General features: G+C 42.4%; 2 protein-coding genes and 1 long non-coding RNA gene across 44 annotated transcripts in view; 2 read left to right on the top strand and 1 right to left on the bottom strand.

Annotated features, from left to right (window-relative positions):
- The window catches only part of LOC114136418 (NACHT, LRR and PYD domains-containing protein 3-like), a 476176-nt gene that overhangs the window by 240241 nt on the left and 213725 nt on the right, over window positions 1-22210 (top strand). The window lies entirely within an intron of this gene.
- phc3 (polyhomeotic homolog 3) lies at window positions 1170-21950 on the bottom strand. Of its 8 annotated transcripts, none has more exons than XM_028004317.1 (13): window positions 21406-21950; window positions 15735-16287; window positions 12661-12813; window positions 11937-12032; window positions 11607-11814; window positions 9483-10736; window positions 8643-9452; window positions 6564-6895; window positions 5845-6010; window positions 5655-5766; window positions 4825-4945; window positions 3633-3957; window positions 1170-1446 (listed from the first exon to the last, which is right to left on the bottom strand). In XM_028004317.1, the coding sequence occupies exons 2-13, from the start codon at window positions 16269-16271 to the stop codon at window positions 1292-1294; spliced, it is 4269 nt and encodes a 1422-aa protein (XP_027860118.1). In that variant the 5' UTR covers window positions 16272-16287; window positions 21406-21950; the 3' UTR covers window positions 1170-1291. The 8 variants fall into 8 exon arrangements, with proteins under 8 accessions (XP_027860118.1, XP_027860117.1, XP_027860119.1 ...); XM_028004316.1 differs by having other exon boundaries at window positions 8643-9465; window positions 9496-10736; XM_028004318.1 differs by having other exon boundaries at window positions 8643-9572; window positions 9603-10736.
- LOC114136488 (uncharacterized) lies at window positions 12645-15820 on the top strand. Its single transcript, XR_003593817.1, has 3 exons — window positions 12645-12752; window positions 14494-14542; window positions 15710-15820. It is a non-coding gene; the product is annotated as an uncharacterized LOC114136488 (long non-coding RNA).

Below are 22210 nucleotides of genomic sequence, written 5' to 3'. Positions count from 1 at the left end.
AGAACATCAGAGACATTATGGATGGAAAAACAGGAGTAAATATCCAACAAAAACTCAGAAACTTTGAGATTCATCTCAGAAATCTTCTAGAAAACATTTGGATATGTTTCATAATCAGTCCACCCTACAAAAAATATTAATATGACATTTTAATGCTATATTACTCTTAAAATAACATCTAAACTGTTCAAACATAAAGATAAATAACAATTTAAAACTATAATCATGTAATATTTTATAATAAATAAAATGTTAAAGTGAAAATGATAAAAATCGGCCATATTAGGTCAGATAACTGAATAAATAAATATACATTGAACAAATAAAAAAATAGGAAAATAAAACTTGTTTAAAAAATACAGAAATCTGGATTTTTCTATTGTTAATGATTAAAATATATGATGAATAAAAATATTCTTTTGTACTACATTTTCATTTTGAACAGTTTTATATGTAAAATTCAGAATTATATCCATTGTAAAAATGTTTGTTTAACTTTTACATATAAAATATGTTTTTACTCTTTATTATCTTTTATAAATTAATTCCTTTTTCTAATTAATTTACACCATCAAACCTCTGAGGTCTGAAGGAAAACAAGCAGCCTGTTTGGTTAATTGTTCATTTATTAAATAATTTCAAGCAGGATATCATAAAAATGTGACGACTGCAGACGCTGCTCGCTACCCTGATGGCGACGCTTTGAACCGAGACGAGTTTCTGTCCAGAACTGGATAGAAAACATTAAACTTTGATGAATGATTACAAACTCTACAGATTATTGTCGTCGTCTTCCTTTAACACACACACTCAGCCACACACACACTCACCCCCGCACGCCGTCACACACCCAGTCACACACCCAGTCACACACACACTGGTTATGTTAGCTACAGGGATAGATTTGTCATTGACGTCACGCTCTAAAAAAACTAAATAGACAAATTTCATATATTAAATGTTGAAAATCCTTCATGAAATAGCTTGAAATGTACACTCTCCAGTGGCTTGTAAAATATACAGAAAGGTACAAAACTCCTCGCGGTTTCCTGCTACACAGACGAGGTTCTGCTCCGGTCCGGTCCGGTCCGCTAAGGCCACACCTCCATCACAACATCATAAATTATAAATTACCAACAATTTCCTCTTTTTGTGACTTTGTTCTGTCATCCTTGGTGTCAGCTTCGGTCCTTTGAAAGCACACGAACCCCGAAGTTTCCAGATTTCTCATCTTTATTGCCTCCTGAACGCCGCCCCCCCTGCGTTCCCCTCTGGGCTCGCCTCCGTCCCCTCACTGGTTCTTCAGGGCGTTGATGTGAGCGCAGATCTTGAGGGCCGGACCCAGTTTGATGTTCATGCTGGTCATCAGGTGATCCTCGGTCAGCAGCAGCAGAGCCTGGCCGTCGATCTCCTGCAGCCTGAAGGCCTCGGCCACGTCGCCGCAGCCTGACGGAGCAACACACACACACCATGAGCGGAAAGTAAGTACACCCGCTTATTTACATCTAACCTAATGCAAACTGCTGAGAAGATGTGTGGAAAACTGACTTTGTTCCTTGGTAAAGGTTAAAGGTCAGGAAAGAAGCCTCTAAAACAAGATGGCAGCAGGACTAAGATAAGTAAAATAGTTTTTTGAAGAGATGAGACCAAAGTGAAACGTTTGGAGATTCTGGTCGGCACCAACACAGGAAATCAGCAGGAACAAACACGGTGGTGGAGGCATGATGCTGTGGGAACACCAACAAAATAGAGTGAACCGAAGTTATCGCTGCTAATGACGGCTCATTTTTATTACAATGTATTTTTTTGTTTTATTTTTAATTTTTTCTCTGACATTTTACGTTAGAACTAAACAAATATTTAATTTAGTTTTATAACGTCAGTGTGAAGATGATGATGATGATGAGTTTTCTCTGAAGACCAGACGGGCGTGTCGTCAGTTTGTAAGATGATCTCAGCCTCTCTGTTTGCAACGTTAACGGTTTCTGATTAACGCTGATATTCTGTGTAACCGGAACGCTGAGGAGAAAACGAATCTGTTTGCTGATCAGAACCTGGAGACGGTTGGAGCCGCCAGAGTTTTTCTCCCCTCAGGGTTTTTCCTTCACCTCCAGATGTTTCTCCGGTTGCTCAACGACCGTTTGTGGTTAGAGAGAAGTTGCTTCAGCCTGCTGATGGTTTCTGTGATTTGCGAAACGTTTAATTGGATGATTGGATCCAGGAAAGCCGAGTCGCCGTCGTCTGCTGATGTTCGGGTGTAAATCACGCCGCTGGTTCCAGAGCGGCGGAGAGCGACTCTGGGCTTTTCATTTAGATTAGATTTATTTCATTGTGACAATTAGTTTTAATTAGTTTTTAGAGTGTGTTTGCTCATTTTTATTAGTTAAATATTTTCTAATTTTCTAGTAGTAGTTTCAGTTTTTTTCATACTTTGGTTAATTTTTAGGTCCAAAATCAGTCGATGAATATTCACTGATTGGGTGACGAGGACTCAGGATAAAACAGCATTCTCAAAAAATGTATTAAATTATTGCTGAACGACCAGCTGACTGGTATTTTCTTACAACTTTTTGCGGACCGGCGTAAATGGAGCGCCGTAATTTACCGACAGCTGACGTAAACTGCTGCTTGTATTGGGAAAAAAAGAATCAATTTCACTTCAGTTGGAAAGATTAATTAACAGATTCAAAAACAGACGATATTAAGTCTATAATTTCAGCATGTGTTGGTTTTATAGAGGTAATAGTAAGTTATAGTTTTTGTCATTAATTACCATTTTTATTTATTTCAGTTAACAAAAATGTTTATTTCAATTAAAGTTTTTGTTATTTCATTAGTTTAGTTAGCTATAGTTATGTTGCAACATCCTGTTCCAGCTTCCTGCTGCTAACGATCGCTAGTGTTGGGTTACCTGTACATAATGCACTAAATCTTCAATACACACCTGATATTTAGAAGAAAAAATGATGCACTGCTTTGCTACTAACTGTTACCATTATGACAACTAGATAACAAGGTCAGGAACATTTCATAATAAACAACAAGTAGTGAGGCCGAGGGAAGTAGGCTAGTTATGCTAGCTTGACTATGATAACTGTAACATGTAGATGTGCTGCAGAATTTGGTGTTTCTGTTCAGTTAAAAATAAAAGTGACCCATCCACCAACTCTGACAGATCATCAGTAGCAGATGTTTAAATTAGCTAATTCACCACTGCTGTGTTCAGAAAATCACAAAATAAACATCAAGCCTGAAAACATAAAACTGTTACTGACTCAATGTTCTGTTCTTTGTGTGAACAGAACATTGTTCAGAAAAATGTTTTTAGTGATTTTTTTGTCCCACACAAATCAGGATTTTGGTCGTTGAATCCTGAAACATTAGCGACACAGAGAGCGATGAAGAAGAATAAACTGGTTTTCAGTTATTCTTTAAATGTTTTCCTGTTATTTTTAACCTTGCTGTGGCGCCCTGCACTGAATCAGTAATACTTACATCTCAAAGTTTGTTAATCTTATTGTTCTCCTGCGGGTTAATGGGAAATAAAAGAATAGCGCTATTGCTCTCTGGCGTTGCGCGACATTTCCGGATGTAAACAATAACATCCACCTGTCCTGCGGGCGGAGACTCACCCGGCAGTGTGTGGATGAAGGCCGTCACCTCCTCCACGCTCCACTGGGCCGGGGCGGGCCGGAACGTGGTGGTCGGGGTCGAGGCCGTGACGGCCGGCGCCGACGTCCTGCGCGCGCGCCGCGCCGCCCGCCGCTCCATCCTGGCTGCCATGGCAACAGCAGGATCCTCCTCTCCTCCGTCGTCGTCGTCGTCCTCCGCCTCTCCAAAGCCGTGCGGGGACGCCCCCAGGTCGTCGTCTTCCTCCTCGGCCTTCTGCTCCGCCGCCGCCACCGGCTTCTCCTTCCCGTCTTTCTCGCGGCGCCCGGCGCTCCAGAGGTCCCGGGGCTGCGGGGGGACAGGAGGCGGGACAAGAGGACCGGTGAGAGACGGACGAGTCCACACGTTATTAAATCTCTGATTTAAATCTTTTAACAAACATTTTTAGAGGAGAAATAGTGACATGGTTTATAATTACTGTGGAAAAGAAAATGAGAATTAAACCATAAACACAAAAATCTATACTTTTCCAATTTTTGAAATAGCTTTTTATTTGGTACTTTATAACTTATCTTTTGCATTATTATAATGTGATATTATAGACTCAATTGTTACAACTTTCCTTTACATTTCAACATATGTTTAGTCATTTATCTTTTATAAATTATTTGTTGTTTTGTGTTAAAAGTGAAGGAAAAAATAGACAAATGAAAATTTTCTGATACAAACATGGGAAAATCATTTTCAGTCATTTCTATAGCAAGATTTTAAATTTTTGTACAAAACATTACAGAGATTTTGCATGTTTCTTTTAAGTGTTTATCTGAGACCGAACTGTCTTTAAAGTTGAAAAAAGTTTTTAAGAAATTTGTAAAACCAGTACAGTCGCTGTCATTGCGCTATAAACCACCAGAGGGCGCAAACTTCCCATCTTTCCTCTGTCTACAGTCTGGACAGAGTCAAGCGGTCAGTACAAACTGTGGACTGGACCTCAGTGGGTGATGTGAGTATCTGAACAAAGATTAATCTATGATCTAAACAGAAAAATGGTGAAAATTGAATAATTTCATGTCAGACTAATTATTATGTGTCCTGGTTTTGTGACAGTAGGATCCCAACCCCCAAAGGTTTCTCTGCTTTTCCTCGTTTCGATTTTAGTATTTTTCATGTAGGTGTGTTGTCATGTCAGAGTGGAGGCTGGATGCGGGTTCCTACCAGGCGCAGCAGCAGAGGTTTCCCCGGTACCGACTCGGCCCGGTTCAGAGCGGGTCGGGGCCTCTCGGACCGGCTGCCGGCGCTCAGGGCCCTCAGGCGCTTCGTCAGCCGGACATTGAAACTGAAAGAGAAAGCCAGAGGCGCGGTGAGGGTCGAGTCGCTCTGCTGCTCTGATTCAGGCTCAGGTCTGGATTGTTTGCCTCGGCTCTGGTACCACAGAACCACAGAACCGCATCCTGCCAGCGCCGCCACCGCTGCTGCAGCAGCTGCTGGGGCTGCAGCACAACCTCTGCAGCCAAGGTCAGAACTCACTTCGTTTAAGATTTACAGTTTTTAAAAAACATGACTGGCGTCATGTTTTTAATGAATGGAAACAGGTTTGCAAACGCACAAAATAACAAAACATGAAATTGAGAAAACATTTTCATTAACTTAAGTAAATAAAAATGGTAAATAAAGCTGCAGTAACTTTTATAAAAAATGCTTTTTGTACATGTTTGTTGAAATGGTCACTATGTCGTTAAAATATGTTATGAGACAGAAAATCATTGAAAAAACTGAACTCCTTCCATTTCTTCCAATGCTAATGAGAAACAACCAATCAGAGTCAGGGGGCGGGTCTTAGCGCTGACAATCATTTCCTCTCTTTTAGCCCCTGACCAGGTCAATCCTGGTAAAACCTGGTCCAAAACAATAGAAAACAATCAATGATTCCAAAACGCTGTCTGTCTGGAGATAGAAAATTATTTTGTTAAGTTTTGCTGCCCTGAAATGGACCAAGAACTGGACTGATCTGGTTCTGCTCTGTAGACAGAGGAAGCCGTTCTCACCCGCGCGCGCAGGAAGTGGAGCAGAACCGTTTGGAGCGCATGAAGTTGTGCGCGTGGCCTCGCTTCCCGCAGAACTGACAGTGCAGCACCGTCCGGTCTCTGTGGCCCGACTCTGAGGGAACACAACAAACACGCCCAGGATGAGCCCGGTTCCGCCCGACCTGCAGAACGCGGTTCCGTCCAGCCTTACTGTTCCCCAGGTCGCCGGTGTCTCCGCCGTCCTCTTCCTCCGAGTCTGTGGACGGCTCCGTCGGCTTCACGGGTTCTGATGCGGGCAGCGCCGGCCTCCCGTTGGTCCCGTTCACCTCCTGGGGTTTGGGCACCTGCTCCGGTACCAGCAGGGAGGAGCGGTTCACCTGGACCACAGAACCAGGATCAGGTTAATATTCAGCATTTATTGTTCCTGAAGAAACGAACCGAGGAAATTATGGCTGAACTTTAGAGATGGAAACTTTTCTGGATAAAAGTTTAGGTTCTAAATAAAACATTTTAGGTTTAATACTGAAATATTTCACTGAATAAAAAATACAGCAGATTTATGAAAACATCTGGTTATTTTTTCTCCAATAAAAAAATTTAATACCAGCTCTATGACTGTAAAAAATAAATGTTTTACTTTAGGGAATTTTTTCAATTTATGAAATTAGTCTTAAAATGTAAATTTATAACAAGAAGTTATATTTACTGAGCAAAAAAATAATGAAAAAGAAATCAACTAAAATGTCATTTTTAAAATTTAAATAAAAAAAATATGATAATTAATGGAATATAAAAATGTAAAGGACACAAAATCAACAAAAACATTAGACTTTAATTGGTTTAGTGGACTTTAACTATACCCTTGTCATATAAAGGCTTTCTAAGTAGAAAGCAGATGTTTAGGGAAGATCCGTTTCTTTGGGTTCTTACAGGAAACGGTTGCAGACCCTCCTGGATGACGAATCCCTCCACCAGGTGAGTCAGAACCTGTCGCCCCTCAGGCCACGCCTTCATCTCCCAGGGGCTGCCCAGCGATTGGCTCTCAGACTCATCGCCTGATTGGTAGACGGGTTCGGCCTCGGCTTCTGTCGCATGCTGGGAATCTGACGGCGTTTTGTCAGCCTTCGCCGCCTCGTGCTGCGGCGGCAGGCTGAGGTCGGTGGGGTGGGCGGGCTGAGTGGGGAGCAGGGGGGGAGGGTTCTCTGATGAGGAGGCGATGAAGGGGGAGGAGGGAGGAGACTGGGAGGAGAGGCTGGACAACGCTGGGAGGGAAAGAAACGGAAATCTGGTCAATCTGCACAGTCACAGCGAAGAACGAACAAAACTAGAACATCCTGAGGTTTGAGAGCAATGAGACGGAAAATTCATGGAATGAAATGAGGGAAACCTGAATGTTTTCAAAGATAAAACTGGATGTTAAAAAAGGACCTAAATCTTAAATAAAACGCTGAGTCACTCGTTTCTATGGTGATTCCCTCCTTTCTGGGGCGCAATGGGTGGAGCACAAAGCCCCACTGTGCAACACATGTAAACTATATCATAAAACATACCAAACTAAACGTGGAAGGAAGTCTGATGGCCACATGCAGTTTTATGTCTAAAGTGTTTTATGGAGGATTTATGACAATAGTTACAGTGGAAGTTATAGGAAGTCGGGTTTGTTTTCTACACTCTGGATTGATTCAACGGAAAACTGTAAGTCCTACAGCAGTAGGAGGCACATCGTGTGAAAGTAGAAAGAAATGTCTACATTTAGATGTATAAATTGTATATATAGAGAAGAGACTGTGGGCATTGATGTAGTTTAAAGAAAAAAACTCAGTTCAGATGGGTGAGTGACTCTGACAGCTGAACTTTCCATAAAATCTAAAATAAATCCTAAAACTACAAAATGAGTAAAAATAATAAAAGATATCAAAATGGTAACTCATATAAAGTCTAACTTTACTTGACCAGTTTGAACTTAAAAGTTGTTTCTACTGTAAACAAAGATTCGGCTACGGAGCTCCAGAGAGGGCAACATTTTACAACTTTTTTGACAAATTATAATCAGATATTTTCATCAAGAAGCAGGAAACTGAAAAATGTGATGGGAACAGAAGAACGGGCAGAATTATCGTTACAGGAAATATTTATGAACCAAATATAAGCGAAAAGATTAGGTCAAATTTATGTTGCAGAAAAAAACCATCAAGTTATCCAAATGTAATTTTTCTTTATACTGGTTTGACTCATCTGGTTTGTTCTGCATATTTAGAGGAACTGAAACAAATACGTAGCCAGGATTAATTTTGATACCTCCGGTTTCTGGCTTTTGTCTCCCTTTTGTTTGATAATACTAGGAAGCATCTGACTCTCCTGCCACATAAAGCTGACGGCTACACAGACCATGGAGATTAAAGGTAGTATAATCTGATTTAATCCAACTCCAGTCCGTCTGTCTTTAAAGTCCGATTTGTTTGGTGAATGTTAATCAAACTCTGGTCCGCCTACAGACCTCGGGTTTGGTTTTGTTGAAGTGAACTCTGGTTCAATTTGAATGCATATGTGAATGCTAAGCGGACCAGAAACCGCTCCTAAAGAAGGAAGTGGACTACAGCGCAGGACGAAATGAGTCGTCCTTTGGTCTTTAGCCAAACAGAAATCCTCCAGCCGCTAAAATCTGACCCGCTCAGTTTGTGTTTCCATTTTGTAAAGAAGGAAGATGAACTCAGTATTTTCTGGGGTTTTTGTGTCATTTCCTCCAGTGGTTTTTGGTGCAGCGCCCCCACAGGCCAGGAGGGGAACCTGCTGCTCAAAGGGCTTGAATCTTTTGACTCAGTGCAACGTGAAACCGAACCACGAACCGAGTCCACCGGACTTTGAAAACACCCTGATTTACTAGGATTATATTTGCTGCTATTAGATTTCTGAAGAATTTTGGTTCCGGTTTGGCGACCAGAATCGGACCCGGTCTGATCCAGTAATGGAGTAGAATAAATGAGCAGAACGTTTTGTGTTGGGAGATACCTGACTGATTGTCGGACTGGGTCGACATGTTCTCACAGAAGTCCTCCTGGTTGGACTGAAGGTCCCGTTGAGGTTCTGGCAGCCTCTGGCTTTGGACCTCAGGAACCGGTCCTGTTGCTGGTGATTGGGCCAGAACTGGTCCTGTTACTGGTTTATGGGTCAGAACTAATCCTTTCATTGGCATTTGGGTTGAAACTAGTTCTGTTACTGGAGATTTAACTGGAACAGTTCCTGATACTGGTTTATGGGTCAGAACCAGTTCTGTTACTGGTGTTTGGGTTGAAACTAGTCCTGTTGCAGGAGCTTTAACTGGAATTGGTCCAGTAACTGGTTTATGGGTCAGAACTAGTTCTGTTACAGGACATTTAACTGGAACTGGTCCTGTTACTGGTTTACGGGTCAGAACTAGCTCTGCTACTGGTGTTTGGGTTGAAATCAGTTCGGTTGCAGGAGCTTTAACTGGGACTGGTCCTGTTACTGGAGTTTGGACTGAAACTGGTCCTGTTTCTTGAGTTTTGGTTGAAGCTGGTCCTGTTGCCGGTGTTTTGACTGGAACTGGTCCAGTTACTGGAGTTTGGACTGAAACTGGTCCAGTTACTGGAGTTTGAACTGGAACTGGTCCAGTTACTGGAGTTTTAGTCGAAACCTGTCCTTTTACTGACATTTTAACATCAGCTGGTCCTGGTACTGGTGTTACTGGTTCTGCTACTGAAGGTTGGGTTGCAGCCGGTCCTTTTACTGGTGCTAGTCTTGTTACCAGTGTTTTAGTGGAAACCAGTCCTTTTACTGGAGTTTTAACAGGAACTGGACCTGTTACCGGAACCTTAACAGGAACTGGACCTGTTACCGGAACCTTAACAGGAAGTGGACCTGTTACCGGAACCTTAACAGGAAGTGAACCCGTTACTGGAGGTGTAACAGGAAGTGGACCTGTTATCGGAACCTTAACAGGAACTGGACCTGTTACCGGAACCTTAACAGGAAGTGGACCTGTTATCGGAACCTTAACAGGAAGTGGACCTGTTACCGGAACCTTAACAGGAAGTGAACCCGTTACTGGAGGTGTAACAGGAAGTGGACCTGTTATCGGAACCTTAACAGGAACTGGACCTGTTACCGGAACCTTAACAGGAAGTGGACCTGTTATCGGAACCTTAACAGGAAGTGGACCTGTTACTGGTTTTTCACCTGGAACAGATTCTGTTACTGGATTCTGGACGGAAACTGTTGCTTTTAATGGAGTTTTTACTGGTGCTGGATTGAGATCCAGTTTGGGTTTTGATCCCTTGCTTGAGTCTTTAACGGGGTCCGGATGTGGAACCGGTTCTGTGTTCTGGTTGGTCTGGCGGTCTGATGTATCCGTGGGAGAATCTCCCCCTTCGTCCTCCACCTCCTCATGTTTCCTTTTCCTTCCTGTTTGTCTCCTCTCTCTGTCTCTCTGGTCTTCTTCCTTTACCTCCATCTGATCCGATTCAGGTTCCTGCTCCGTGTCAGTGAGCTTCTCCTGCTTTATCGTCTCTGTTTGGACATTTTTCTCCACCTGGAGGTCTTTACCGGCGCTCCGTTCCTCTCTGATTCCTGGTCTCACTCCTCGGCTTATGGCTCCTTGATCTTCACTCTCCTTCTGCTCTCTCTTCTTGGTCAGCGTTTGTATGTGAGATTGAGCAGAAGGCAAAGCAGAGGGGCTCAAAGGAAGAGGATTCAAGTCGTCCTTGTTTGCGGTCTTCTTTGATTGGCTGGAACGCTCAGGCAGCTCGGCGGGCTTGGACTGCGCCGCAGGGTGGACGTACGTTCCCGCCTGTGGCTGCTGACTGGAGGAAAGGGCGATCATCTGTAGCTGCCTCGCTGCAGACGGTGAGCGCTCAAAGTGGTTGGAGGAAGATAACAGGCTGTGTTGGGACGGGCTTGGACCCAGAACGGTTTGAGTTAACGGAGAGCTCTTTAGCCCAGTCAGCTGCTTACTGACAGATGTGACCTGACTGGAGGGAGCCGCAGCGATGGGGTGGAGGGATTGTCGAGGGGTTGTTGCTCTGTGACTGCTGGGAGAGTGAAGCCTGGGTCGAAGAGGGACGGCCCGGACCGGAGAGTAGAGAGCTGGAAGAAGCAAAGAGAAGGAAATCATGGAAACATGAACATTTTAAACAAGGCATGATTTAGACTTGGAGCTCACTGTGGGTATGGAGGTTCGTTTTCTGACTTATTAATTCATGATTCTGCAGAAAACGTAAAACCTAAAAACCTCTTTCATTCAGGATAAAGACCCAGCTATGATGTAAGAATATAAGAAGTCTGTGTGCGGTCTTTCAAGAGTCTTGATGAGGTCTTTGTGAAGTCCTTGTGAAGTTTTGGCAAGTACAGGCCATCTACTGTTGATAAGGGTCACTGGGTCTCAGTGAGGTCTTGGTAAAGTCTTAGTAAAGTCTTGGTGAGGTTCAATGAAGTGTTCGGGGGATTTTCAATGAATTTCATTGGTAGGTTGTGGAGTTTTGTTTTTGTTGTTTTTTTTTCTCCGAAGAGTTTTTGCGGCGCTAGCGGCTCGTATTTTTCTACAGTAGGCTGACAGGAAGGAGGGTGAGGAGAGGAGAGGAAAACATGCGGTAAAGGTCGTCGGGACCGGGAGTCGAACCCGCGACGTCCGCGTCGATGACTAAGGCGTGGGGGCGTGCTAACCCGCTGCGCCACCACAGCACGCCCCAGGTTGTGGAGTTTTTAAGCAACTTACACAGGGAGATGGTTTTATTTTTATTTAATAATAATAATGATGAGGAGGATAATTTCTAAATAAAATGATATTGTGTAATCCAATCATATAATGTTGCACTCTATAATAATATAAAACAAATACTGTAAATATATTCCAAGTGTGATAACACAGAATTATTACTATTAGATGTTATTATAGTTTATGTAAATGGACAAAACATAAAGTAAATCATGTATTTTATAAGAAACATGAGGCCGTACTTGGAGGCAGAACGGAACGATGGCGGCCGGGCGCGGTCGGGCTCTCGGTTGCCATGGCACTGGGCTGCGGTCGCGGCCTGAGCGGGGGGAAAACGGGGGCGCCGGGCCGAGAGAGGGGCGGCGGCGCCGAGGAGGAAGGCTTCAGCCGCAGGGACGGGGGGATGGTGAGGGTCCCGGGGGGAGGAGGCCTCAAGGTGAGGCTCTGGAGCTGCAGGCGAACCGGGAGAGAAATGATGGTTAGGGACCGACCGCTGCTTAGCAACGGTTACCGGGCAGCCTTACTGAAGCTGCTGCTAGTCAAAGGAAAGCATAAAGATCCAGCAGGCTCACCTGGGCAGAGGCGGGGCTAGAGGAGGGGACAGAGGAGGAAGAGGAGGAGGAGGAAGAGGGCGGCTGTGCAGGTCGCATAGCAGACGTAAGAATGAGCTGTGAGGAAATCCGAGAAGGCAGAAGAAAAGGAGGAGGAAATAAAGGGAGGAGCAGGAAGGCAGAGCTGAGCATCAGTGAAAAATAAAATCATTTCCTCTCCGTTTAATCTGCAGCAGGTTATTAAAAAAAACTTTTGAGATTAATCTCAGAAACTTTCTAGAACTTTTATGAAGTTAATCTCTAAATTTCTGAGTATTTTCTAGCAAATTTTACACTTTTCAAACTCAGAAATTTACACGTTTTTTCAAGAAAATGTTTTAGATTAATGTCAAAATGTTTGAGTTTTTTGGCTGAAATGTTTTCAGTTCTGAGCTGCTATGGACCTAAAATGGTTTAATCATTTTCTTAGAAACTGCAGAATATTCCCAATCTTAAAATCGCACTGGCATCAACCACCTGTTATTTATTTATTGTTAACATAAACTTTACTTGCATCTTTTGAATAATTTAACAAAAGGAAAGACATCACTGCCGAAAATGTGTGGTCAGACCAGGCCGGTAAAAATTTTATTGGTCCAGAGCTAAAAAGAAAAGAAAATCTTAATCTCATCTTTAAAATGTGTGTGTGTGTGTGTGTGCGCGTGTGTGTACGGGTGTGTGTGTGTGTGTGTGTGTGTGTGTTTACCATCTGAGCTCTCAGCAGCACCTGGTCCTGCCCCGACCCTTTGAGGCCTTTCCCCAGGAGCAAAGTCTGCTGGGAAACCCTCTGCCTGAGAGGTGAGGCGATCTGATTGGCTCGTGCCAGACCAGGTGTGCCCACAGGATGAGGCTGTTGCGCCTGGAACAAAGACAGAGAACGAGATTAAAGGAGAAAACGTAGAAAAAACATGAGATTTTGTTGCATTTTAGTGAGAATTGAGACATTTAGAGGATTGATGTTCATTAAAAACGGCTGAATCATCAGTTCTGCTGTGAATCATGGAGTTTCCTGGACGAACCCAAAGCTAACTGACCGCCAGCTGCTGCTCACTTTTACCCAACCTCTTTGTTTCACTGCAAAACTTTTTAAAACACTAGAAACAATCAACTTCCCGTCATAGAAACACAAAGAAAACAGCAAACTGAAGATTTTAACCGATTCAGGGTTTAAATCAGTGGTTCTTAAAGTCCGGATCGGGTCGCTGTGAACTTCCAATATGGGTCATATCATAAATAAATAAATTTAGTAACATGGATTTAATCCAGAAAATGTGTTTTTTAAGAGACTTTCTAAAAACCAGAAGCTGCTGACTCCTGACGCCGTTTTGTTTCTGCTGCCTGAAGCCGTTTGGTAACGAGTCACGATGTTGTAATTATATTAATAACCCGATGAGCCACTGCTGTTCCTGATTACTGATGTTTGATCTTAGCATGAATATATGCCAACTTCGTTATAAAAATATAGATACTTTGTCTTGTACTAAACATTTTCCATTGTAAGAAAATTATGGCAGTAATAATTTTGCCCTGATTGCAAATAAAACGTTTCAATCTGCATCAACTGGGACGCATTTGAGAGCCATTTGAAATTATTTTTTCTGTAAAATGCCTTGAGAAAACCTCTGTCATGAATTAGTGTGATATAAATAAACTGAAACTGTTCAAAAGTTTAAAAAAATAACCTAAGAATAAAAATCATTTGTTTCTGCTTTTGAACAGATTTCCAGATATGAACGTCTTTTCCGTCGGTGCTTCTCTCACATTTCAGCTGCATTTTGTCTGGCAGAGTAAAAACTAAATGTGAAGCTGTGAGATGAAAGCAAACGGAGGAAACCTCAGAGAGCCGCCGCTCTGACCCGGCGCCTGAACGCATCACTTCCTGGTCTGCAGCCAGGATTCAGACTACAGAGACATGAAAGTCAGGCGGCTCATTCTGCAGGCCCGATCAGGACAGAAACGGGTTTATAGCAGAACTTTACAGCTAAAATCCTGTAAAATCTCTGGTATTTAGGGAAATGATGCAGATGCGTTTAACCGTGATTTTGACACAATTTAGGATTTTCTTTTTATGTAGGTTGAATTTTGACTGATATTTTGAAATTAAATTAAAAAGATAAATTAAACATTTTCTAAAAGTGTAAAAACAGAAGCTAAGAACTTTTTACTTCTCAAGTCAAACTCATGGTGATAATCGGCTCTGGTTAAATTTAGGGAACTTTCTTTATATTTACATATTTATTATGAACATTTATTAACATCTGCATATTTAGCTTGTTTGGACAAATTAAAATCAGGTTCTATGATATTATCTGTTTCTGTTCACATGAACCAAACTTTCTGTCACTTTTATGATAGAAATGTGAGGAAAATAAATGATTATGCTTTACAAACGTGATACTTTTTGATTTTTCTATCTTCATTTTTGCAATAGGAAGTCATATAATTGTTTATTATTATATCAGTTGTGATGTTTTCACATTTTCTCTCTTTGTTCTCTCATATGTTTCATGATGCTGCCAACATTTTAAATAATCATCAGAGTGAGCATCTTCCTGCAGAGAGGATCCAACAGGCTGAAGGTGCAAAAGGTGAAATATTGAAAAGTAAATATTGAAAATTTAAATATTGAAAAGTGAAACTTGCCTTTGAAACACTGATGTTGCACCAGTTTTACTGACGATCATATTTTACTAAGAGCATCACTGGTAACTATGGAAACACCAAATAAACCCAATAAACTGCAGTTACAAAGTAGATATGATCTAATGTTTTATATTTGAAATGCAGTTATGGTTTAATACAATTTAACAGCTTTTCAAAATGTTTTTAAAGCTTTAAATAACAGAAAATAAAACCTGGACAAACCAGAGATAATCAGCTGTTTATCTCTAAATTTAACATAAACTTATAACTAAATATAAACTATTGAGGCTTAAATATTTTAATTCTTCGTTTTTCTTTGCTGAAGATTTTTTTCTGTTTGAATTCATGTTCTGTTTGTCAAAAACCCAAATCCTCCCACTGGTGGAAAATGTCTCGCTTTGATTTCCTTTGGGTCAGAAACTGAAAAAATGTTTTAATTTTTTATGTAAAGAAAAATAAAAACAGAGTCGGACCGTCAAACGGCACCGGCCCAAAGAACCAGGAACAGATGAAAAGATGATCTTTGGTTTCATTAATAAAATGAATTGATCTCTATTTCATTTAGACAGACTGTGTGAGTCGACTCCATCTATTAATACTCTGAATAATAAAATAATGTTTATTTTCTTATTTAAAAATGAATGTATTTGTTTATTTGCTTCTTTTAATGCAATAATATTGAACAAAAGGATTATGTTGGTAAATGAAAAATCACCAGAACTTCACAATTCTTTGTTTAAATAAAAAATAACTGATTAATCTGCAGAATAATAAATTAATAAATGTTTATTGTGTTGTTTGAAAAGGAATTGAATTATCATTTTATTTGGATCTTTTAAAGTGTTTCTAATATTGTCTAAAAGCTCCATTAGTGCTTAAATGAAAAATCTGAAGAATGAGATTATTTTTATTGGATTAATCATCAGAATAATTGATAAATTAATTGATAACTGAATTAGCTGCTGCTCACTCAGCTTCTTTTTTTCAGAAACTTCCAGGAAACCAAAACTTGACAGAAGCAGCAAAAACTGAATATTAGTTTAAACTTTAACTCTGAACCAGGCGGGTTCCTCGGCTCTTCACCTTTTTTAATCTAGAACATTCCTTCACAGCGTCTCCTCCTCCTCCTGGACTCACCTGGCGGCCAGGTGGGCTGGCCGGGGTGTGAAACGGCGTGATGGGCGGGGAGGTGGGCCCCCCCCGGGCGTTCCCGTTGGTCAGGCCGCTGGACGTCTTGGTGGAGGTCGTGGTGCTGCCGTGTGTCGCGGCCGACGAAGACGAGGCCACGGGTGAAGCTGCGGTCACCGTGACAACAGAGGAGGAGGAAGGAGACGCCCTGGAGGCCGGGGAGGGCAGGAGGGAGCGGGAGTAGGTGCGCAGCGTGGGGGCCGCCGTGGAGGTGAGTTTAGGCGGAGCCGGGATGAGGGTGTGAGGGGACGAGGCCCCGCCCCCCGCCGCCGCCGCCTTCGGCCCCTGGGCCAAGGAGACGGAGGGGGCGGGGGTCAGCGGCGGAGGAGGGGAGGCGGTGGTGGGAGTCAGTGTGGGGGCGGGGGAGTCCAGGAGCATGGGGTTGGGGATGAGCCGAGGGGGGGTCGGGGTGGTGGGGGTGGAGGGGGCGGGGCCATTGGAGGCCTGTTCTGATTGGCTCTGCTGAACCAGCTCCTTGTCCATCATTCAACGCTGAAACAAACTAAGACAAACAGAAAGACGTTTTAGCCAAACTGGGAACTGCTAGCTAGCATGTTAGCTGCGCTAACCCTGAAACGCTAATCATAAACGTCAGATTCACACCTCACTTTCTGATCTTCACTTATATAAGACTCCAGAAAAAATTATTTAGGGGAAGCTAACTGCGCTAAAGGTCTTTAAAGAAAACAAAATGCTAAAGCGCTAAAGAAAATGTTAGCTCCGCTATTAGCGCACCAGTGGACGTGTGGCCACCACTAACCTACAGACTATTAGTTTGTCTTATCACTCCTGAGAATCAGGGAATAAAACAACTAATAAATAAGTTGCTGGTTGTCCGAACCAAAAGGTCTAAACAAAGTAAGTACACCCCGTCGTCCAGTGAACTGATTTAAAACTAAAGGTGGGACTCGATTAAAATGTTTAATCAACTTCTGTATTAATCACATTTGAATTGAAAACTATATATTCACAAAAATAAACTTCCAATTCAAAAACCTTTTTTCTGCTAAATTATTCAATAAATAAACTTATGAGCTCAACAACAAAGATGTTTATATTTTACAGATGGTTGAAACAATCAGATTGATTCAGTTTTATTCTATCTGTTCATCTTTCCAGAGGTTCAGAAACTTCTGATCACTCATGGAGCTTCTTTAGAAATGAGGACTGCGGACGATGATATTAGCGTTAGCTGCTACATGTTTAGCATTGAGATGCTACTTTAGGCTTTGCTGATAGGCTAGCTGCTTTTAGCACAACTTTAACACAACAATATCCTTTTCCAGCGTCCAATCAGATGGTTCAGAGGCAGAAATGAACCGAGAGAAGACTCTTCCATCGCTGCTGTTTGCGGATGTGCATCAGATTTAGAAGCGTACCAGAAACATGTAAATACAAAGGTTCCAGCCTGTACAGAAAAATGAAAATAATTGCATTAAAAATGTTAAAACATTAGAATTGATGTAAATAGGGAGTCAGAATTAATAATAACTCTTCCAGGATTGATTAGCAGCAGCAGTTGCTGATGTGTTAACATATGTTGCTCCAGATCAGACATCAATGATCTGTTACTGCAGCTCCTTCCTTCCTGCAGGTTGTTTATTTTTCACCACATATTTGATTTTCTGTTGGTTACCATCTGATTTAATCTATTTTTGTCATAAATCGTAGTAAAAACATGATCTAAATGGACCCAAATAAAACCACCTGACTTGCTGTGACTGTGTCACTGCTATTCTGGTGAGAGGACATTTTTTACAGCGTGGGGTTAACCGCTCCTCTGCTGCGACCCAGAACGTTTACACTGACGGTGTCGGGTGTCACCAAGCCGACCGTACCGACGCCGTACCTCGCTGTTTACATATTTAATCCGTCGCTGTCTGGCCAAAAGAAAAACTGGCTTCCCTCATTCAGAAAAAAAAAAGCCGCCTTAAATTCCAGACCACCTTAAAATATTGGTAGAACGTAAACTGAGTTTCTGGATTATGAGAGATTGGTGAACTTTTTTATTTATTATTTACATTATGTCTTCTGGCCAGATCAAAAGTTTTAATATAAATTTTAAATCCATTTCTGTTTATTTATAAATAATTCACTGATTACTTTCATATTTCTATGTTTGTTAATCATGTTTCTATGCAAAGAGGCTGAAATTAAAGTCGAAATTCTGCAACAATTCCTCTTACAAAGAGTTTGAAACATCAACATGTGAAAAGCTCAGATCTTTTTGCTGATATTGGGATTATTTTTGTCTGAAATGCAAAATGTTTATTTTATTTTTTGTACAGTTTTGGCTTAATTGCTGCTCTGAATATGTTGTTTTTTAGAGTCTGTATTCTCCAGTTAATGATTAATTGATTACTAAATTAGTTGACGATTATCTGAATAATCGATTCATCATGTTTAATCGTTTAAATCGTTGTGCAGCTGAAACATTTGAAGCCTGATTGATCATCATCTCTGATGCATTTATTTCTTCTTGGTGCAGATCAGGAGTTTAGGATGTGAAGTAAAGTTTTGTGTTACACAAACATAAAACTCTGTAACTGCAGAGTTTTACCAGGAGGAGGAAAGATGGGAGAATCGGCTCTTTCTCTTAGTTTGGTTTGATTCCTGTTTGGTTTCTTTCGCCTGGTTCTGAACGTCTGGATCCACTTAAACCCAGATGACCTCATTTGTCTCATTTTTAATCTCCAAACAGCCGAACTCTCCAGTATCTACTGTATCCTTTCAGCTCCTGAACCCAGCAGCTTATTCAACAACTTTATTGCTTTTAGAGACAATTTTAACATCTGGAACCTTTGAAGCACAATAATTCTTGATCCTTGAGAGTTTTATGCATTTCCACCATCAGTCGTGTTCGAGTTTTAGCTCAGACTAGCTGGACTCATCTCTATGACCCAGGAGTTGTGATGCTGCAGGTATGAAACAGTTAGCGGTTAGCGCTGAGGCACAGCGGCCCCGAGATGAAAGCCGTGATAGTGAAGCATCTGAGTTCGAGTCTGAGCTCAAACAGCCGAGGAGCTGGACCAAACTGAACAGGAAACACCCACTGGTGCATATCACCTCTGCTCCTTTTATTTTATTGCTGTTGTTTTGACATGTGGTATTGGCAGAGTTGTTCAACAGCTCATTAAAGTAGCACGAATGAGCTAAGAGCACCACCACCATTAATGGTGTTAATCTGTTCCTGAACTTTGCATCAAACATGGGATTTTATGACAATTTCCAACTGATTAGAGCTAAAAACTCTGACGATCAACACGTTTCTCTGAAAGGAGAAGTCTCTGAAACAGTTGTAACACCTCTCTGTCACCTGTCTATCAGTGAAGCTTTACCACTTCCTGTTCTCCGGCCTGGCTCTGCTCTGATGTGTTGCTGCAACAAGTTGCAACACGTTGATTCAGCAGGTTTTTGTTAAAAATAGATCAATATCTATCTATCTATCTATCTATCTATCTATCTATCTCTCTCTATCTCTCTCTCTCCTTCATCAATGGACCAGCACCAAAAAAACCCTCCAATATATTTTCACATAATTTAATTCCGATTTCTCACAGAAACCCTTTTTGTTGTTGTTATTGTACTAATTAAATGCGACCCCAATCGGTCTTCTGTGTGAACGCTGACGTCACACAGCGGCGCTTTGTTTACGGAAGTAATAACGGACGCCGCCATCTTTGGATCGATTTTAATATTCGTTCAATAATCACAAGATCAAAACAAGAAGAAGGAGGCGGATGAAAACAAAGCACAACTACATTTATGGCCCTTAGTGGAGAATTAACTGCGGCTTCTGTCAGTTGACGTCACGTTGCGTCAACAGCTACCCTACTGCGCATGTCTTAATGAAAGGTTTTTATTCAACCTTTATTTAACCAGATAAAAACCCACTGAGACCAGTATCGCTTTCACTGGAGGGACCTGGCCAAGAAAGGCATCAGCACGTCACAATAAACAGAAATAACAAAAATACATAAACAGAAATCTGACGATGAAGGGCAGCTGGAAAACTCATTTAAAAAACTGGAAATTTACGATTTAAAATGGTTGTCTGCAGAAGAATTCCCTATTTTACCTATTAAACTGCCGCCAGATCCAGTTGACGCAACTCCCGCACAGCTTTGCGGCATCTGAAGATGTCAGAGGTTTTATTTTTCAACCTGCTGCATTTTAGTTCCAGATTTTGGCTGCAGCTTCATCTTCATTCTTCATTTTCCGCTAATTGTGACCAAAATATAGGAACAAATGGTTTGTTGTGTTTGTCCGCTGCACAAGAATTCCGTTCTTCTCTTTTAATTTTCTTATGAAAACTTATATTAAAGAGCTCTTGCTCATCGTGGATGTTTGTCTTGATCAGAGAATAAAACTGTTTATTGTGAAAAACGTTCGGCGCCATTTTCTCTGAAACTCACCGGACTGGGAGGCGTCTGGGTCACTAATATCACCATTACGCTGCGACGACCATCTCTTGGGGCTGCTGCTAAAATGCTAGCTAATGTTAATGAATGTGGGTAACCATGGCAACCACAGGCCGTTTGCGGGTCGGTTGCTGCGCATCCGCTGTGTTTATAAACAAATATCCCTCCAGAAGTTCATAAATCTAATTAATAAATGATTTTTTACCTCCAGATTTACGTGTCTGATTTCTTTTAGTGCAGAATTATGACGCTTTCGTCACGTCAGTGACGTCAAAGGTTTGATAAAATGCGACATGAAACGATCGGATATGATTCAGTTGAACATGTGGAAACAACCCGGATGGGATTTTTGGGATGTGAAAAGATCGGAATTGGACTCATCTGAATATTTGGGGTTAAAACATTTTTAATAAAATCTAAATGATTTGCGCTGCGGATCAGTTCACCTTCATTCAAACAATAATTCAATACTTATTGTTTATTGTAAAACCAATGTCTTCACATCCTGCTGTTATTCTGCATGTTGCCATCAAACATGTTAAAGTTTTCAACACATCCACATTCTGTACATTTATTAAAAAAGAACAAACAAACCAGCTGCACCGCGTTATGACATAATATATTTCTGATAACTGCACATTGTTTTATATCATCTCGGTGTTTTATTATTTTTTTTATATATTTCCAATAATCTTGAAGTTATATTTTCATGCTTCTACTGTGTCTATTTCTACTCTGTTTTTCTGCAGTTTGGATTTATTCCTAACTGAAGAACTAAATCTCTGAAAATATTCCCATAAATTGGACATATTTTCCTTTCCAATGTCACATTAATGCCTATAATTTGTGATTTTGTGAGGAATTGGTGAACAGGTGAAACCTGTGGTGGCCCAGCTCGCTGCAGACCCCGCTAAAATCCCCATATGGGTGAAAACTCGGGTTCGGGTCCAAATGTGAGCAATATGCGCAGCCTGGGCTCCGTTCGGTCCAGCCCCGTCCCCAGGCAGACAGGTGCCGCTCCAGATGCTGACATCTGGCCCCGCAGCCCCGCTTCCACGCACGCTGGTGACAGTTAGGCCAGAGAGCATGCATGTGACTGCCAGAAAAAGACCGAAAAAAAGATGGAGCCAGGCCTTCACGGCGCTGAGTCTGACGCCGGAGCCGTCCGGCGCTCTGCGTAACGCGCTCCGCTCACCTACCTGCGGAAAACGGCGTCGTGGCGCAGCTTATCCCCGCAGCTCTCCATCAGAAGCGGAGCGCATGTTGATCAAACCCGCGGCTGTTATCTGATGAACGGCTCTCCGCTGCCTCGGCTGGATCCGATGGGCGTGTATGAAGCTTCACTTCCTCGTCTGACAGCGCAGGGGCCGCCGCGAACAGCGCGTCAGTCTTCCGCAGACAATACCGTCCCCGAAGCGCCGCGGAGGGCCGATGCTTCCGCGGCCCCTGCACCCACACAGGGGGGGCCAAGTTCAAGCGCGGTCCGGGCCCGGTGGTGCTGTCTGTGTGCGTGTGAGCGTGCGTGGCGCACTCTGTTTATGGTTTCATCACAGCCCCGGTTCGTTCCCCGCGGAGGGGTCCGTGACTCTGGCCTCCAGATGCGGGGTTCGGGGGGGCCCCGCGGGTCTCCGGGGAACCAGCAGCAGTCTCACCTGCCGGGGTCTGCGGCTGGAAACGAGCCCGGCTGGGGGCCACCGATAGCGGCTGCGAGGGCCTGCTCAGTCCGCTGCTGGTGGAGGCGGTGTGCTGAGGGAGAGCGGAGAGACAGCACCACATAGAGCCCAGGAGGACCGGAACACGCTGCTGCTGCTGCTGCTGGACCTGCAGGAGGACAGCCGAACTACAGCCGAACAGCTGGACCCGAGTCACTCAGCACAGCCAGAACCCGAACCACAGAATCAGAGCGGGAACAACCTGTTAATGCATGAGTAGTAAACAGTTAAAGGGCCAGTAACATGTGTTTTCCAGCCACATGTGCTTTTATAGAACAATTAGGTTCTATAA

The sequence above is a fragment of the Xiphophorus couchianus genome, chromosome 21 (genome assembly GCF_001444195.1).
Source record: "Xiphophorus couchianus chromosome 21, X_couchianus-1.0, whole genome shotgun sequence".
NCBI classification, from domain to species: Eukaryota; Metazoa; Chordata; class Actinopteri; order Cyprinodontiformes; family Poeciliidae; genus Xiphophorus; species Xiphophorus couchianus.
This window is presented reverse-complemented; position numbering and strand designations above follow the sequence as displayed.

Coding starts and splice junctions, on each gene's coding strand:
- phc3 (XM_028004313.1), bottom strand. CDS start 16,271: ATGATGGACAAGGAGCTGGTTCAGCAGAGCCAATCAGAACAGGCCTCC. Junction 4,946..5,654: donor TCCACTTCCTGCGCGCGCGG/GTGAGAACGGCT, acceptor TTTCTCTTTCAG/TTTCAATGTCCGGCTGACGA. Junction 3,958..4,824: donor AACCTCTGCTGCTGCGCCTG/GTAGGAACCCGC, acceptor GTCCCCCCGCAG/CCCCGGGACCTCTGGAGCGC.